The sequence below is a fragment of the Nipponia nippon genome, unplaced genomic scaffold, assembly GCF_047370975.1.
Source record: "Nipponia nippon isolate SJK-2023a ecotype South Korea unplaced genomic scaffold, ASM4737097v1 scaffold_1, whole genome shotgun sequence".
NCBI lineage: Eukaryota > Metazoa > Chordata > Aves > Pelecaniformes > Threskiornithidae > Nipponia > Nipponia nippon.
Window position 1 is genome coordinate 97,200,315 of NW_028262290.1, and position 18,943 is coordinate 97,219,257.

Sequence of the window (18,943 nt, forward strand, 5' to 3'; positions counted from 1 at the left end):
AAACGCCTCTTTGGCTGGTTAATGGAGCGGCAGAAGTGCTTGGCACAGAGGCAGCGGAGAGCTTCACCTTCTCAGCTGGAGGAGCCGCCCACGGTCACTGCCATCACGAAGCACAGTGGCTTATTAAAGGAATAAAGACAAAATTGTACTTGATTTCCAGAACAGAGGGGCAGGAAATCCTCCTGACCCTGTCAGGGCTTTACTGATCTTAATGGGTCTGCCACAGAGAAAAACTCTGCTTGAACAGCGGAGGGGTGCTGCTCCTGAGGGACGAGTTCAAAAACACCAGCTCAGAAACATTAATAAAAACATTGCCCACTGTTTCTTCATCAGAGCTTAAAAGAAACAGCATACTGCAGAGCACACTGGCAAAATCTGTACGCTTATACGTAAAATACACATATGCTCATTTCTGTAAACTAGTAACTGAGAGTTTCTTGGAGAATGGATGAATTTGTTGAGAAAACCAGTTTCTGGCATAGGTAGACCCCATAAAGAGGGCTTAATGCTTATTTCTAATCTCCTGGAAGATTGTACAAATGAACAAAATGAGGTTAATCACCAAGGAAAATCGCCAATGAAGTAACACATCTTTTGTTAAATATTAATTATATTTAATTTTTCCCTGTCACAGAATTTACAAGGTTCTCATGAATCAAGGATTAATTTGGAGGTTTTTATTTATCCTCTGCTGTGAACGGATCACTTCTCAGTGAAGAGTGAATGAATTTATTTTGTATCAGCTTTCTGCTTGAAAAGAAAATCCTTCCTAAAAGAACAGGCAATCTTTGCCAGAGAAATCCAGACCGAGTGAAACATTTCGTTGTTTGGGCCGTTACATCCTAATGAGTTCTGCATCTAAGCGCTTGTGATTTTTTTTCCACCTGACCCAGCAGTAGCATAGGAGTTTATGCACTTAAATGTATGAGACTTGTTTGGGAGGAAGATGTGTATTAAAGGAAGGCAGCATGTTCCATAGTTTTAGTATAACATCTGGTATTTTCATTCAGAGCTGCCCTTAGCCCAGCATGCCCTTCCTCTAAATATCTTATTAATTAAACTGGCTTAGCAGGAAAATAATTAATACTTTAAGTCCTGTACCTACTTAGAAAGGATTTGGAAACTGAAAAAATTGTTTTAGTCTGAGCTTCAAACTGCAGGTTTGGGGGTTTTTTTTCATTCTTGAGCAGAAGCGGATTACAACTAAAAGGGAGTATCTGAAAAACCAATGTCTTCCAAAAATATATTCTATCTTCGAAATTCTGCTAGACTGCAAAAATAGTCCATGACTTTGAGAAGTCTGGATCAATACTTGAGTGTCTTGCCCAGCAATTGTTTTGGGAAAGGCGCTCCTGCGCTTCTTCAAAATGTCCTGCTAGCCCTCTATAGCAGTCGGTCCCCTGAAAGCCTTAACTCCAATCCACAAAATTACCATGTTTCTTACCACTACTTTAATAATGTGATGAGGCTTCTAGCCATGAAATCAGTAGTAACGCTGCTACCTTGCATAGCCAGCTGTTGAATAGGCAGAAGGGTGAGATGGTGAACCAGGGTGAGTGCCAGTGAATTTGTATGTAAAATGTGGATCTGTTACTTGGCTATTTAAGGTAAAGTACAGAAATAGCGGTATTTGCCCGTGTCTTTGTTTTGTGAGCAGTGCTGCTGTGGATATGCAGAAACTGATGCTTTGCTGCTGTTACACCCAACTTGATTTCCCACTTGAAGAACAAGCTCAGACAGACTGGGTGCTGTTTGCTGCTTACACTAACAGAAAATTACACTTTCCCAGACCTATTGGAAAAGGTGTTGGGTGCCACCAAATTGCTCTGTAAAGTCAGTCAGGGTTTTAACAATTTCTTTGGTGAGAGAAGGCTTGGGAGTTATCTGTAGCTTGTTTTGGCTTTTTTTGGAGGGGCTGAGGGCAGCTATTCTTAAGGAGGATGGGGAAAAAGCTTTAAATAATGTACCAGAACAAGGCCTCTTCAAGGCAGGGAAAAGGCAGGTTGGGGAGCAGTCTGCAACTTGACTCCGCAGTCTGATTGTTGTGTATGTCTTTTCAAAAGCATGTTAGAAACTTAGAAATCAAAGTTTCATTGGAAGTCAGTGAGGTGCCTAAAGGGCTTCTTCAGATGGGGCTAAAGCACTCTGGAAAATGCTGTGGCTGTTACGTTAACAGCCTCAAAAATAAAACTGTACTGTGTGGCTGGCTAATGGGTATGGGGTCTTAAGCCTCAGCAAAGGGACCTGCCATTAATTCTGATCGACGCTGAAGTTCAGAGGGTGTGTTTAGGGGAGACCAGGGTTTTTATTAGCTACTGGCTGTACCTCCTGACCTTCTTTGTCCTGAAGAATACATGTTCAAAACTGATTTTAAAAATGGGGAAACCTAAATTTATGCTATGGAAAAGAGGGAAGCAGAGCTGGCCTTGTTCATACTAAGCCGTATGTATCTGACAGAAAATAAGTTGTAATGAGTGCAGTGTGTCAGTATAAGCATGGCTAATTCACCAAGTATACTGTGCCCCTGCGGGAACAGCCAACATGCAGCAGTGCCAGAAAAGGTTACACCCTCATGTTTTCAGGGAGGGAGAGAGGGTTTCGGAGCCTCTTTTTGCTTTAAATCTGCCTTGAGCAGACCGGAGATGCTAAGTCCCAGTTCATTTGCGTGTGCGTGCATCTGCGCTGGGTCTGATAGGGGAGCATATGGCAGAAGCAATTCGCCCTTGACTGTGCCTCTTTTTTGGCAGGCACAGGCTTGTTTCTCGCAGGGCGCGCACAGTCGCAGCCAGGCCTGCACATCACTTCTTGTGCCCCTTGCTTGCTGGCTATCAGCTCTTTGCCTGAATGCATGTCCTTTGTGGTGTTTTGGTTAATTGGACATTGTTTTAATTACTGCTGAACTAAACAAACATTAAATTACTCTCTGTCATTTTGCCACCCCAGTGACCACAGTCTCCAAGCAGGCAATGCAGAACTCGGGCTGTTCAGACCTGGTGTAAATTGCAGTGGCTCTCATGGAGTTGCCCTCATTTACACCTTTTGGGGGGAAAACACCTCTCCGGGGAGGAAAAGGCTCCATTAAACAGCTCTACTTTTGCGCTGTCCCAAATGCCTTGCTCTGCTATCGCTGGAGTTATTGGGAAACAAGCCGTGGCTTCAGGGCAGCAGAGGTGCCAGTCCTCTTCCATGGCCTGGAGAGAATCCATGGCCACGTCTTTCATTAGTGTGACCCTTGGTGTTGCCTCCTTTCTTACCTTCCCCCTCCAGTTTGTGCATTAATTGCCTTTTTCTCCCTTTTCTGTCTCTTAATTCTCCACAGCAATGCCTCGGTCATGTGTCAAAATTAAGCAATGGGAGCGCAGGCATGCCCTCAAATCGGTCAGTCTGTAGCCATTTCTGTCAATAACAGCCATGCTACAGCAGCAGGCAGATTCTCTGGACTGCCAGTAGCCTTTATTTTGAGATGCTAATTTGCCACTGACTTGAAGAGGAGAAAAAGCATTTTTTTAAATGCCTTAAAAGGCACAGAGCCTTTTATAAAAATCATTTCCCTTCTTTTCTATTTATGTTGACCCTTCTCCTTTGCTTACAGCTTTGGAAAGAAAAATATCAATGAGGCAAAGCAGAGAGGAGCTTATAAAACGAGGAGTGCTGAAAGAAATTTTTGATAAAGGTGAGTGTTCTTCTTTTCACAACATTAATTTGACATCCCATATAGTTTTATGGCCAGATACTACATTATTGTAACATTAAGAACTGGGAATACGGTCCCGAATTGCAGGACTGTGTGGAATAAGGTCTCCAAACATCTCTTTTGATTTCACTGTGGGCTGGCCCTCCCTGTTGGATACACGTGATAGTTATCTAGCAAATAAAACTGAAAGTTAATCAGAAATGTAAACCAGTAGAAACATAAACCACGGCAGTATGCAGGAGTCACTTGCTGCAAAACAGCGAGGCATCCAGACTGCGGGGAGATGGAGTGGGTCCGTGCCTGCATGTGTTATCATTGTCTGGTTGAGTCACTCTGGGATTAACCCTTGCGGAAAAGCGAAATATTTAAAGGTTTTGGATGCTGGCAAGCACAGAACAACAGTACACGTTCCCTTGAAACAGCTCAGAAGACATAATAATAACAATTCCTTGTTCAGGATAATTAATTTGTTGAGTTGGTAATGTATTATTTATGCAAAATGCCATTGTCTTACAAACACAATTGTTTTACATTAGTAATGTAACACATATTTGACATCTATTACGTACGTATCAATCTTTAACCGCAGCTTTTATTTGTTTTGCTGCTTCCCTTGTCAATAACTAAGGCAATGAATTCAGCAAATTATATAAAGACACGCCAGAGTTGCCTCTTAATTTCAGTAGAACTTATGCATGTGCTTTAAAGCCTCCTTAATTCAAAATCTAAAAGTCTTTAACAATACCGGTACAAAACCTGTTAGAAGTCAATAGTCAATAGAAGTTATAAACTTTCACAGATATTAGAAGTAGGGTCTACCTCATAAAGTCTGGAGCATTTAAATCTGCTACCTACTGTTTTAGTCTAGCTTATTGGGAACTTAAAAATTTACTAACCTGAACTGTTTATTTTTTTAAGTGAAAAAAGTAAAAAACATTGCAAAACCAAAGAAATATGCCGCTTGTCATTAAATTCTACAGTTGTTACCCGTTACGTGTTTTAGATGCTGCTAGTCCTTTAGATCTAACACTGCCTGTGCTCTCACTATGGCCTGCTGCCTTCGAAGCCATCCTAGATGCAACTTTAGGTTAGAAACAACACGTGGCAAAAGGTTTGCCCTTCTCGCTGCTTTGGCTTCTCCACATTTTGGAGTGTGAATCGGATCGGATACGCAGCCATGAGGCAGACATCCCCACGGCCAGCGAGGCGCAGTCCAGGCTGTCACACCAAGTGTGTCGCAGCCCGGGAGAGGCCAGGGCATAGCTCCCCGTTCAGTGCCCTGGCCGGCTCAGAAGTCAGCCTTCAGTCACGCTTCCACCCAGGCTGCGCCCTCCTTCATCCCTGCCTCATATCCCACACCTAGCTGCTTTCTGACCCACCCCTACGTACACCTAAAGGCATCCCCAGGGAAAATCTTTTCTGTGCAGCCTGACCCTGCCTTCCCCATTGAAACTTGGGGAGATTCCCCCTGCTTTGCTACCAAAGCGCTTCAGCTTTCTCCATTCGTCAAATAATGTAGTTTGTAATCTTCTATGTCATCTTGTGAAGCAGATGCTAAGCTGTCTGGAGGTCCTCATCTGAAAAAAGAAATTAATTCCTCTTTATAGTCATTTTTCACCTTTTCATATCAGAAAAAGCTGGTATGAAACACATGCTGCTTCTTCCTATTTCCAGTGCAAAAAGCAGAGACATCGGACTTTTTCACTGTCAGGTGCCACTAAAAGGGAAACTATAATGCAAAACAGCTGGACTTCTTGTTCAGTGTCCTACATTATTTCCTGCTGGTTGCAAACACAGGAAGGTAAGAATTGGTACCCCTCCTTGAAAGAAAGAGGTAGGGCAGAGAAGAAAGGGGTAATACACAAGTATAGTAGCAGTGATCAAGTAGCTTTGATGATATAAGGATATGAGTAAGGCAAGATTGTAGAGCAAAAGCAATCTTTCCTTCAGTGGTGTAATAATCCAAGAGTAATTCTGACAAAGGATATTATATCTCACTGCGAACCTTAAGTGGAAGTAACATTTCCCTTGTAATTCCTGTTACGTAATCTCTAATCCTTCAAGAAAACACGTCAGACTTTAGCACGTCATAGCAGAAGGCTTTATTTAATGATGGTAGCACCTTCCATGCCAAGAGGCATCTTGCACAGGCCATAGGTGTAGCCATAATGTTAAATCTCTTTTGTCTCCCTTTCCTAAGAGGAGGACAAAGCAGACAGAATCAGCCTGTGAGTGAGTAATTTTGCCTTTTTTAAAAATATCCATACAGATCAAAGGAAACTTAATATGGATAGACTGAGCCAGGAACAAAAATTCGGGAGCTTGCAGTGTGCTTAGTATTGGTTTTATCGTATCTTCTATGTTGCAGGAAAACAGAATTAGCGAGTTTGTTCACCTGCTGTATAAAATGATACTCTGACCTGTTTGCTTCAGGATTTGTTGGCTTTTCAGGGGACTTTGTCTTCCAGCAGGTGAAAGTTAGCAGAGTGCAGTAAGTCACAGTGTTCACACATGGGAGAGTCACTGCAGTCCAGCTGCTGTATTTGGGAAACAAGAAGTGCTTTTATCACTTCAGTGATCCCCACGTTTAAACTGGTCAAGTGAAACCACTCCAGACTGAACTGCAGAGAGCTCTTTTCTTGGCAAGGGCCAGACTCATGACGGAATCAGTTTCTGTCATCTTCCATTTCCAGCGTTCTGTGACTTGAGTCTTCTGAAAATGTAGGCAAAGGTTGTAATTTTTTCAAAATCTGTGTACTTTTGGAAAAATACTAAGAAGTATCTGATGAGGCACCTGCTGTTCTAATAGTTTGTGGCCAGGCAGTGCAGAGACGTTAAAAATACAGCTTCCACCTGCAACTCAGAACATACCACAGCATTTAGAAGAACTCACATTTTTTTGCTATGCTATTGCTCCCACACATAGATAAACAGCTTTGATTTTCACATGAGGGTGTAACCGTCCCAAACGCATCTGTCTTTAGAATTGCCCACTGTTCCATGGTGCCAGTCAAAGAATTAAATCTACTTGTAGTATTTTGATACCTCTTCTTTTACCTGAAGCTAGATGAGATTGCCTGTAGTGAGAAATTTCTGAATATGAGTGTGTACTGATTGCTTGCTTCAGAGACAATCATGCAATCGTTTTGCAAGGAAGCATGGGCAGTCTTAATCTTCTATACTTTTGTATTTTTGTACTCTCTATCTAATCAAAATGATGGATTTAGACCCAAATTTCAGGTTACCTAAATCCTGATGGGATTTGGGAGTGTTGCACTTATGTGCTAAGGCAGGTTTTGTCGTAGTATGTGAGCATAAGTTTGAAGAAGCGGCTTTGGTAGTGCAGCAAGGAGGAAGGCAAGGCAGCCACCGGAGAGCCAGTTGTGCTGCAGCTGCAATATGTTGAAAGGTTTTGAACTCCTACAGAAGCAGGGGGGACATGTCAGCCTTTCTCAGACTCCACCGTAGCCCGCAAAATCGGGGGTCTGCTTAGAGACTGAAGTCAAGGAGGATCCTAGCCGCTGTGCTAAGGTAGCCACCAAGTCTAGGAAACAGCCCTGTGGACAGGTCTTGACCACGTGCAGGAACACTCACTTTTCTATCCCCTAGCCCATGGGGGCCATGGCAGAGAAGGACATGAATTTTTCTCTGCCCTTCCTAGCCTTTGCCATCGAGAACGCTTGCCTGGACGGTCCTACTTGAGAACAGGCAAGTACTGAAGGAGACAACCCAAAGTGGAAAATAACTCAGGATTTCGAACTCTCCTCATCATTTTGACTTCCTTAGCCATTTGTCTATGGAAGGAGTGCATGAGCATGGCACTTTTCAGACACACAAGAAGTTCCTTAGTCCAAGGTGTTCAGAGTGAGAAGACACGGTGAGAGGGTAGGCAGAGCTCCGATGGAAAGAAATAGCAAAAGGACTGCTCTGTACCAGTCAGCATGATGCACTGTGGGCTGCTTCACACCAGGCAATTTTTTAAAAGTCCCTGAAAGTGGAAATGGCAGGTGAGTTCAGGAGGACAAACCATGGTTGAGACACATGTTTTGAACATCTGTGCATTTCTGGGCCTTCACCCCATGCTGTTATTTTCACATGCTAAGGTGAATCAAAGTAAGTGGGTAGAGTCCTGTGCATCAGAGTTTCCTCTGTTTCTTCAGTGACTTCAGGTGTGCAGAGCCTCCTGAGTAGCAGAAGAGCAGCCTTCATGTGCTGCTGTTGCTGCAGAGGTGAAGCTACTCTCTCTGGTCCTGTCCACATCCAGCTGATTGACACCCAGCCGACATTTTCAAAGCTCATGGATTTAGGGAAAGTCATTCTCCACTAAGTAGCAGCAGGCTCTGTGAAAACACAGCAAAGGATTTAGCAAGTGTGAGAACAAAAGATTACATATGTTACCGCTGTGCAAAATTAACTTCAAACTCATAACTGAAGACTAATCGATCCATCCATATGTATGTAATAATTGCATTACCAGGATTCTTTTCATTTTTATGCCAGCTAACCAGAAGAGCTTTTAGTACTTTAAAAGTAACAAGCAATTTGCCTCTTATGTCTGGTTATCAAGCATGTCTCTGATCCAGAATTAAATCACACTAAGATATTCTTCACTCTACAAATTATTTTGTCTGCATCTTTGATCTGTTTGCTGTACTTGAGCAGTTCCCCATGTAGCTCTTCTTTAAGCGAGATCTGAATTAGGGTGTATATTTCAGTCATGATTCTGTGTCATGTCCGATGATTTCAGTCAAATGCAAGGACAGGTTTCAGAGTCTAAATGAAGATAGGAGATAGTTAGAGGTAAGATTAAAAGAGGTTACGCTTTCAGTACAGAGAGCTGGCATGCTTGTTATTATGACAAAAAATAAAAGCCAAAATTTTACCTCACATTTTACTTTTTCACAAGCGTAAACCTTTAACGGCTCATTTGAATGCTGTCTTCTTAAGTCATGCTGAATATAGCTTGAGAAGTGCAAAGTGCAGTTAGGACAGTAAGATTTCAAGGTGCTCAGCATGTTACGATAGGCATCCCACTTCATTAAAAATGTGTAGACATCCCTCCAAAAATAAATGTTACTGGTTTTATCATGCATAAATTCTGTCTGCTCACAGTTACGGTCAAATTTAGTCCTGCACTGAATTAATGAATATTGCTCGACACAATTACTGCCTTTCATTCAAGAAACAGTTGCTCTGCAGAAGAAACAGTTACATTCTTTCATGAAAGCAGGTAACTGAGGCAACAGCAGCCCCTGTCCCAAACATGTGTAAAGGTGTGTGTTTATAAAAGGGAGACAGAGCAAGCACAGAATAGGTGGCATTTCCACCCGAACAGCTAAGTCGAAAAACATTCAGCTTAAACACTGGCTGAACTGTTGTTTGATTTTTGCTGCCTAGGGAAATAAATGGGTCTGTATTGAATGACCACAGCAGTTAGAAGGAGACTGTGCTGCAAACAATTGGCCAAAACCTTCAGTTTTGATTAATGTTGCCACCTTTTAACCAGCTCAGTTGATTGCTCTGAAAGCTGTGTGTCGGGTTTCAGTCTAGTATAATGTGGCTGTGTACCATAATAGCTCTCTAGGTCTTCAAAAAGCCTCCAACAAAAACAAGGAAGTCAAGACCTTGGTATTTCTAATAATTCCAAAATAAGCAGGAGACCGTCTTCACTCGCTGTAGAGAAGCTTTGGAAGGCAGAAGCATAATTCTGAATACTTATCAGCTAACATACTTGTTAGTTACTGTGTCCTGAGGCTTAAGTGAGACTTAAATTTTTTTCTCTTTTCTGTAGTGTTTTCCAAAGCGTTTTGCACATCTTAGCCCTGTGAGAGGAAAATGCGCACTCACTTGAATGATGTACATCTCTTCGCGGTACATTGAGCAGTAATATGGCTAATCAGAGGTGCCCAAAAATCAAGAATCAGATCCTGAAAATCCTGAGTTTGACTTAAAAAAATAATTTAAATGCATAGTAAAATGAGGCTCCATTTATTTGCCTGCTGGTTTCTAGCCTTACAGGTCACATTCCAGTTATATTTTCAGGCTTCCACTCGTAACCACAGGGGCTGAACACTTTCCATTACAAAATTGTAATTGAGATATCCATGTAGTCATTGCCTCCAGGTACCAGAGTGCTGTGCATAACAAGTTCTGAGATAAAAATCATGTGGGTTGACAGCATAGAGAATGATCTGATCCGTCGCTTCTGTTCTTTATTATTTCTAATGTGAAGTGGCACTTGATAGGAAAGAAACTACCACTGCTGTTATAGAAATTTTGCTCAGATAGAGGAGATATTATTAATAACTTTAAAAACAGACTTTCTAAATGGAATCTGCTATAGCCCGGTATCAAGACAAGGTGACTGTAAAAATTTCTCTCTTACTTAAAATCTTGATGCTGGAAGCTGTAATATTTTTATTTGTGTGTAAAATAGGTACATACTTCTGTGATTTTGCTTGTGTCCCTTATAGCATAAAAACTGGTGTAAGGGAAGAGAATAAATCTTGTTACTAGTATTAAAATCTTATAAATTATATACTGTGTATATCAGTATTCTTTAAGAAGGCTCCATAGCTTCAGTTCCAGCCCATTCTCATTCCTGACTTCCCAGCTTCAACAGAGACAGAGGGAAAACAGATTTTGTGGCCCTGGATGGGACCACACAGCCCCATGGGTGGAGGATGGTCAGGAACCATCCAGCTTAGACCGTGGATCATAACGACCATCCTAGGGTAAGCAAAGGATCAACACAGATATTTGACATATCTTTCCCAAATCTTAATAACCCCTTAAGGCAAGTGGAATGCTGGCAGACTTCTGTGAAACTGTTGTGGACAGAACATCATAGTCAGACATCTCCAAAAAATGCTCTGCACAAGTTGTATTTTTGAGATACCATATTGTTTTGATCTTTATCCCTGTGTCTTCTGTATACATACAAGATCTCAGTTCAGGTTCCTCGTTTGCAAGCAAGCTAATAAAGATAGCAGATTTCATTTTAAATTCTTTCTGCACCTTATTTATGTGTCTTCTGTTGTCATTCTGCTTTCCTCCAACTATGAACAGATGGGGAACTTTCCATACCAAATGAAGAAGGAGCTTTGGAGAATGGGCAGCCTCTGGGCTCCGGGCAAGTGCTGAGCTCCAGCCAGGTATCCCTGCCAGCCCTAGCAGAACTGGAGTCAGGTCCAGTATCTGGGGAACCCTGCTCATACGAGGTGCTCCCAACCACAGAGATCATGGATGGGACAGGTAACATCTTGTTTACATTATGATGTAGATGCTGTTTGATGTAAGATGTAAGCTGTTTGAAACAAGTTTTTGACTTCTAACATTTGGTGTCTAGCCCTGAGAAATCGTTGTCAAAGACAAAGGTCTTCTGGTGGAGAAGGAGGTGACAGCATACAGATTGTCACTGGGTGCTCCATGAGACATTTTGACAGACTTGGCATAGAAGTAACCTCTACTTCTATACAAGTAACCTCTTTGTGAGTAAGGCAAAGTCCCTGCACTTTGTGAACATTTAAGAGTAGATTTCTAACTCTCTGGCTATGTCTCAGCTGTGCCAATGAGCTCTAGAGCAGAGAGTTGACAACATTTTTAAACCCTAGGGTACAACGTCATGCCCTTTAGCTGCCATGTGGTGTTGGGTGACATTCACAACACGCATCTTTCAGTAGCCAACACCAGCTGCCCTACCCTAGGTGAGGCTCTCTGCACGTCTTTGCCAGCCCATGCAGAGAGACAGCAACGCTGTACATCTAGGCTAGCTCCTCTTTCTGCATAACTTAATGCTGAGAGTTGTGGACAAAGGTCAAGTGAGGAAAAGTGACTGGTAGAAGTGTTTATCCGTGATCCTGCACAGCTATGCGGCCTCTTTGAAATGGAGTAGGCCCCGTGAGGTGCTTTTGCATTTATAGGATAAGTTTAGAGACCACCTGCTAACATATCTGGTCCTGAGCAAGCTGTGGTGACAGACCGTCTGAGATGTGACATTTTAAGGCTCTTGATTTGTGTTCAAGATGTGGGAATACATTCCAGCCTGGCATAAGGGAGCTGGCTTCTGTCAGAGGTAATGGGAAATTCAGCTGTTGTGTAGATGTGTGTTACTCCTTCTCTTTCTCCTTTTCTCTCTCTTTCTCTCCTCCTTTCTATGTTATATGATGTTTGAGTGAAATCTATTAGTCGTTCTTAATCTGCATTGCTGCACTGCTTTTCTTGTCCTACTGCCGCTGTATCCGCTGCTGCTTTGCTCGTAACGTTGTTGCGTCTATGATGTGGTTGTGTCCTCCAGTGTCTGAAGAGAGCCCCACATCCAATGAATCCGGCGTCCTCCTGTCCCAAGATCCTACAGCTAAGCCAGTCCTGCTACTTCCCCCCAAAAAATCTGCCGCTTTCCCTGGAGACCATGAGGACACCCCAGTGAAACAGTTGTCCCTCCTCAAACAGCCCCCTGCCCTGCCTCCTAAACCTATTGCCAGGATTGCCAGCCACTTAACTGGTAAGTAGGTGTTCCTGGACCCTCAGCACCACCGTTTCCCTTATAGAAAAAACCTGCCCTTACAGCAAGCTTCTCAGTGTCCTTCCTCCTTCTGTAACGCTGTTTGCACATGTTGTTGTGTCTACTGGTAATGTATCTGTGTTGTACCTAGGGCAGGGATCACAAAGCATTTTCAGGCTACAGCTTCATTGAGGTTGCTTCAGGGCACTTCCCCTCGCAGCTGTAATTACCTAAGACCGCTGCTGCGTTTCCTAACCCTCCTCACCGTTCTTCATCAAGACTTACCATCACCACAAAAATTGCAGGATGTGCTTTGATGGGAAAGGAAGTATCAGGAAAATACTAGGATATCTTTAAATGCCTTTAATGAGAAAAGGGGTGAGGGTGGAGGGGAAAGGGAGAGTTTTGCTTTCTCCTTTTCCCCTTTGTTGCTTCTCCCTTCAGCTGCCATCTGGGCAGGTCCCCCTGCACACACCCTGTATCTTTCCATGTGTTTGTCTTTTACTTGGCCCTCTGATCCTTACACAGGCCATTGTGTCTCATGGCTTCTTGCCATTTTGCTTCCCTGCTCACACTGCCTGCCTAACTGCTCCCCCTTTCCAGCCCTGCTCTGACTACTCCCTTCCCACTGGTGAGTCCTGCTGATGATGGGCAGCTCTGGTTCCCAGTGACCAGGATTTTGGTGTATTGCAGTTCATGCTGCAGTTTATCTCTCGCTGCCTGGCAGCTACCAACAATAGACAATACAGGCTCCTTTTTTGTGTTACAGAGGTTTTCACAAGTGTCCAGGCTCTTGGGGCTTCAAAGCTGTAGGTACACGTGGAAGGAGGATTGGTGGGTCTCCTTTCTCCAGTCTCTCATTGGGACCACTGAAGCAAAGGATGGTTACATTTACGCAGACCGAAAAAGGTTCCCTTAACGCTTGCCTGCACCTTTTGAACAGTTTGCTCATAATTGCAGCTGCTGCCCAGGAGGCAGCACCTCAAAATCCTGAGTTCAAGACGAGGTGTGGTGCGTCTCTGTACTGGGGCAGTTACCGGTCTTCTCACTGGGTCGATCTTCTTTTGTTAATGCTGTCCTGATCTTTTCAGGGCTGATGTGAGAAATGCTCAGCCCACGTTAATACATTCTAGATGCTTTTTTTTTTTTTTTTCCTGACAGTTAATACCCATTTTATTCGGGTTAAGATATATATCAGGAAAGAGCTCATTAGGAAAGAGCATGTTCTGGTTTTCTCTTGTATCTCTACGTAGTCTCTTCATGTTTCTGTTTGGATGACCGCACATTTTTGTTCTGTATAGTTCTGTTCATTTTATGTGAAATCTCTTTACTTTCTTGCCTGCCAAAATCTACACATAATGGTTAATATTTTGCTTTATACTACAAACTGAATGGGCAGTTCTGCAGCCTGCAAAGCCAGGCAGCGGTACTAATGGCTTCAGGTGAGGACAAAACCAGCTTCCTGTGATCTCCCATAACACTCTGTCCCAATTACAAGAAGCTGCTCAGAAATGAGGCCAACATGGAAGAAAGAAAAAAATAGGAATAGCATAGGAAAAAACTCAGGTACTAAATGTCCTTCATTCATAAGCCTTTCTTTTGTAAGAGATAGCAGAAGAATCAAAGGCTGAGGGCTTCTGGTGTGGTTTTCTTCTGCAGCTCAAAATTTTCTGTCAAGTAGAATCAGGCTCAAGCTATCAGCATAAGTCAATTGCTTGATGGTGATGACTTTCCAATGAAAGTGAAACAGAACTGTGACTTCTCTTACTTTGTGGTGGCCTTTAGTGGTCTCTCATTCAGTCCTAAATAAACTCTTGTATGTGCATATACAGGACCCTCAAGGAAAAGGAACAGAGATTCAGATTTAGTCATAGGGCCCTAATTTAATTGACAGCTACTCCTGGTGGAACTGAAAGCCTCATTTATACATACTTTATAAATAAAAGTATTAAACTTATTCTTAAGAGTCCATTTACTTTGGTGGTCTAAAGGATATACGTGTTGTTCAGTGCCTTGTGTTCTCCACTGGTAATTATTTTAGCCGTGTATAATATTTGGAAATGAGCAATCAATCCTAATGAAGCACCCTCATCAGCGAGAAGCAGAATTAATGCTATTCTTTTACTAATTACTCCAGAGACATCCCCAGCTTGTGTGTGAGAAAACAAGTAAAATCTGAATTCTGGCATTTGAGGTGAAGGCTTTTCTGTTCTTGTTGCATACCCATTTTTCTACTGAAGATATTGTGAGAAGGTTGAAGGACAAATTAAGATATACTGGGCTTGGCTAATGAAGAGTGATTAAAACAGTGGTTTAATGGTCTGGTAGCTCTGTTCAAGAAGACTGCAAGGGGAGATGTGATCTTGTGAAGGGTTCAGGTACGCATCTAAAAATGCAGAAGTGCCTCTTATGTCTTAAGATATATATATATGTAAGTGTATGTGTACATATGTATATTTATTTAATAGAAACATATTTTATATAAACATATTATAAAATCACTACAGGCGCAGTCAGCAGCAAAAAAAAAAAAAAAGAAATATTTTAAATACAAAACTTGAGGAAAGAAAAGCTTCCTTTGAGTCTGACCACCTTCTTGCTGTGAACTTATCCCAAAGCTCTTCAATAAAGGCATGGAGACTGACTTGCAGGGTTTGGCAAAGGACTTAATACAGGTTTTAGAAATGGAAAAGAAACATTCCTCACCTCTGAAAGCATTTGTGAACCATCTCAAACATCTATCTGCCTGTGCCAAGACAAAGATTGGCCTTCCCCTCGATAAGAAATGCACATAAACGAGCAGGCCTAAAATAAACATGTAAGAGCACAATTAATTTTGGGGAGAATGAAAAGAAAAAATCTGTTTTAAAGGTGACAGGAAGAGAGAATTGCCTCTAGCAAATATAAATCACACAACCTTGGCATGGTTCTTCTCAAGGCTGAGGTACTGCGGGACGGGACAGTGCAGGAGCAGGGCCAGAGCCAAGAGCAGACTGCAGAGCAGCCACTGGGAGTGGTGCCACCGCTGCTGCAGAAGATGCTCCATGCTTTGCCTCATGCCATCTCCCATGCTCTTGATGATGCTGCCTCCAGAGGGAACATCCCTGTCACAGCACTGGGTGTGGAAGTGCCCACACAGCACTAGAAGACAGGCAACCCTGGGAGAAAAACATGATCCTTAACCGTTTTGATGCCATTGTTTCCCTGCTCTGCATTTGCTGTTGGCCAGTCACCTCCTGGTGAGCCTTCTGCTGGTTTTCAGGTACGATTATTATTAGACAATGTTCATGGACAGAATTTCTTTCATCATTTTAATTCTCCAATATCCACATGCAGAACCCAGGCATTTAGGACAACACTTGCAGTCCCCTTCATTAAAAATGTAGGAGAAGCTGAAATAATCACCTGGGACCAAGTTTAATTGGACTGCTGGGGTAAAGCCCCCAGATTATCATAAAATCTTTAATGGCCAAAAGTAACAAGAAGTCTGGTCATATCTGATTTGATAGACAACATACCCCAGTAGTGTAAAGCTCCTTTTGATCGTGATTCATTAAGCTGTTACTTCTCACCAGCACATAAAGTTTTCTGAAATTAATTAGATATTTTCCATTCAAACAACTGAATTGCCAGTAACCCATAAAGTCCCTTAAAACAGCAGAGAACAAAATATATGCCACTAAGCTGGGATCTCAGCAACACCTGAGTGTATTTGAGCCCAAATTTAGCCTAATATTACAGTAGGGTGTAGCCTGGGTCATATCTGGCTACTCAGCTATTGTATTTAAGCTTTGAAAAACCTTTTGCATTTTCTTGCTTTCTTCATTCAAGATTTTGAGGAGAGGCATAGCACATTTTTAGTTCTGAGATTGTGCTTTCTAGTTATGTCTCTGTAGAGTAAGAACTAATTCATAATTGGAGACAAACATTTAACAGGGTAGGAAATGTTACAGGTCCCCAAAAGTTACTTCTGATAATGCAGACAAGGCAAGGATGAGATTTGAGAACATGGCTGCCTGGTGTCCTGCTGCATTGCCACAACACAGCTGGTTACAGCATTATAAAAGTATTTACAGCTACAATTTATCCAATACATATTCTCTGCAGTTTCTTATAAGGCAACAGTCACATGTGTCTCAGAAGGCTCCTCTGTAGATGAGCCCAAGACATTATCCACAAGCTTCCTCCTCTGTGACATTACCTCCTGCTGCCTGCTCTGGCAGGCTGCATTCATGAAGAAAGGTTGCGTTCACCTGGGGGCAATGGACAACTCTCTTTTCACTATGTGCTTGAGGGAGAAGCAGACGAGCAAAAGCAGTTCTCCTTCACCAGCACTCCCAGGCTCTCACGGGAAGCTGGACCCTGATGCAGTTGCTCTCTCCACGTTTCCTCTGCCTGCCGCTGCCTGGAGGGGAGTACCTAGCACATATAGGCAGCAGGAAATCTCATCTTTGAAACCCTCCTCAAGGCTCTGCACGAGAATTCATGCAGAACTGTACTTTTCAGCCTTTAGGCTAAGCATGCTTTGCTCGTGTTCTCCAAATTCAACTTGAACCTTGGATGCATACATGGTGCAAAAGAACAGCAAAGAATTTCAGTCTCAAATCTTTCCCTGAAAAAGTAAAAGCTACTTGTCCAAATGCTACCAGCAAATATCAGACACATCACCTCATTTCCACTATGGAGCTCCCTCAACACTGGTTTTTGCACTTTTTTTTTGCACATTACAGAATTAATTACTTGGATGGAATTTAAAGAGTAACTCGTTAACTTTATGACGAGTTGTATTAATTGTAGTTGTATATAGTACAGCAGAGGTCATAGTATAAGGTCATTCAGGTGGGAAGGAACCTCAGGAAGTCTCTAGTCCAACCTATTGCTCAAAGCAGGGCCGGCTATGGGATCAGACCAGGTTGCTCAGAGCTTTGTCCAGCCGGGTCTTGAAAACCGCAAGGGATGCCAACTGCACAGCCTGTCTGGGCAAACTTGTTCCACCATTTGGCTCTTCTCGTGGGGGAAAATGTTTTCCTTATAGTCCAGTCCAGAACCTCTGTTGTCTTCCTCTGCCACCATGCACAACTGTGAAGAGACTGGCTCCACCTTACTGATAACCTCCTCATAGGTACTGGAGGACTGCTGTTAGGTTCCCCCCCCACAGGCTCTCTTTTCTCCAACCTGAACAAGGCCTGGTCCCTCAGCTTCTCCTCACAGGTCAGGTGATCCAGCCCTCAATCATCGTCGTGGCCCTCTGCTCAACTCATTCTAGGTTTTTGATGTCTTTCCTGAGGTGCCCAAAGCTTGACACGGTAATGTAGATACAGTCCAAGGAGCGCTGAATAGAAAGGGAATAATCCCTTGATCTCCTAGCTATGCTTCTACTCATACAACCCAGGAGGCTGTTGGCCTTCCTTGCTGTTGGGGTACAATGCTGGCTTCTGTTTGGCATCACAAGGAGTCAAGGAAGAGCTTTACTTCTGCTGGCAGGATAGCAAACATAGCCAGCTCTGCCACAATCCCAGGATTCCCAGGCATGCCCTCTTGCTCCATGCAGTAGTTGTGCTGCGGGAGGATTTGAGGACTTTCTAGCAGCCCTGCTGGGGCAATATTTGCTGCCATACATCCAGAACTTCCTAGCACTCTATCTGCAACAGGTGTATCTGCAACATGTGCTGACCAACTTTCCAGCCATGTTCAGTGGCTGGGAACCGTCAGATTGGTGTAGTTAGTGTACGGCTTCAGAGTACCACAGACACATCAGAAGAACCATGCATGGGCAGACCTTCTGTGCAGTGAATAAAAGTATGTTTATCTCCTGAAAAACCTAAGAGGAAATGCAGCAACTATAGATACTAGCAAAATTATCTATATGGAAGGGGTAAGGGATGACCTGTTTGTCGTAGGTCTGATGTGTAGCAAATATTGTGGCATCCACAACTATCTTTTAAGTAATTTATTGTCATTAGCAGTGGGAAGGTTTCTATGTCTGACACCTCTTTCATCAATTCTGGCACAGTTATTACTTAACCATGCACAGTGCTGAGTGGTCACAACCCTGCTGGGAACCAACATCTTGCAAAATCGCTCATTATTCTCTTGAGCATGAAGAACCTCAGCCAAAAGAGATTAATCAGACTTGCACACCTGGCTTCACACAGTTTGCTTCTCTTCCGTCACATGAGTGCTTTGTGCAATGATTTAAGACTCTGGTAATGTTCCACTGAGAAGACACTTATGACAGATTCCTTGTTCATATTTCCACTGTCCAGCTTCTTATTCATCTACAAGATGTCCGTGTCTGATGGATATTCCGTGCTGGAGACAATAACTGTTTCTATCCCTGGTTCATAATCACATATATTGTGAAATCAAAACAGAGGAAAGAACTGTAAAACGCAGCATCTCACTCTTACACGCAGGGACAAGTTGTTCTCTCGTTTACTGCAGATGATGGTAGCGCAGTTTCCAACAGCATGCCTGGAGCCCATGGATTTGAGCAAGGTCCTATTTGTTCAGCACACTCACTGATCTGACCACGCAGTAAAATTTGCAGTACAAGGTCTCCGTTACTGATGTAGGTGAAGATACACTGACAGGTTTCCGAGTGAATGGATCGAACTCTCCTCCTCCCATTGCAGTAATTCTCCTTTTAGCCTTTTTTTTTTTTTAACAGACAAGTAGAACTCTCCCGAAGGTGAAGGGCAGACAAGTAGATTTGCCTCTGGTTCATTTTCACAGCTCTATTTAGG

At 42.9% G+C, this 18,943-nt stretch overlaps 1 protein-coding gene across 10 annotated transcripts in view; it reads left to right on the forward strand.

Annotated features, from left to right (window-relative positions):
- PHACTR1 (phosphatase and actin regulator 1) overlaps positions 1-18,943 on the forward strand; it is a 314,460-nt gene that overhangs the window by 235,183 nt on the left and 60,334 nt on the right. For 9 of the 10 annotated variants that reach the window (XM_087763453.1, XM_087763473.1, XM_087763460.1 and 6 more), the window contains 3 exons: positions 3,593-3,673; positions 10,763-10,948; positions 11,991-12,197. In XM_087763453.1, coding sequence (XP_087619579.1) covers positions 3,593-3,673; positions 10,763-10,948; positions 11,991-12,197 — 474 coding nt within the window. The remainder of the gene's footprint in view (positions 1-3,592; positions 3,674-10,762; positions 10,949-11,990; positions 12,198-18,943) is intronic. The other variant, XM_087763495.1, reaches the window with a different exon arrangement.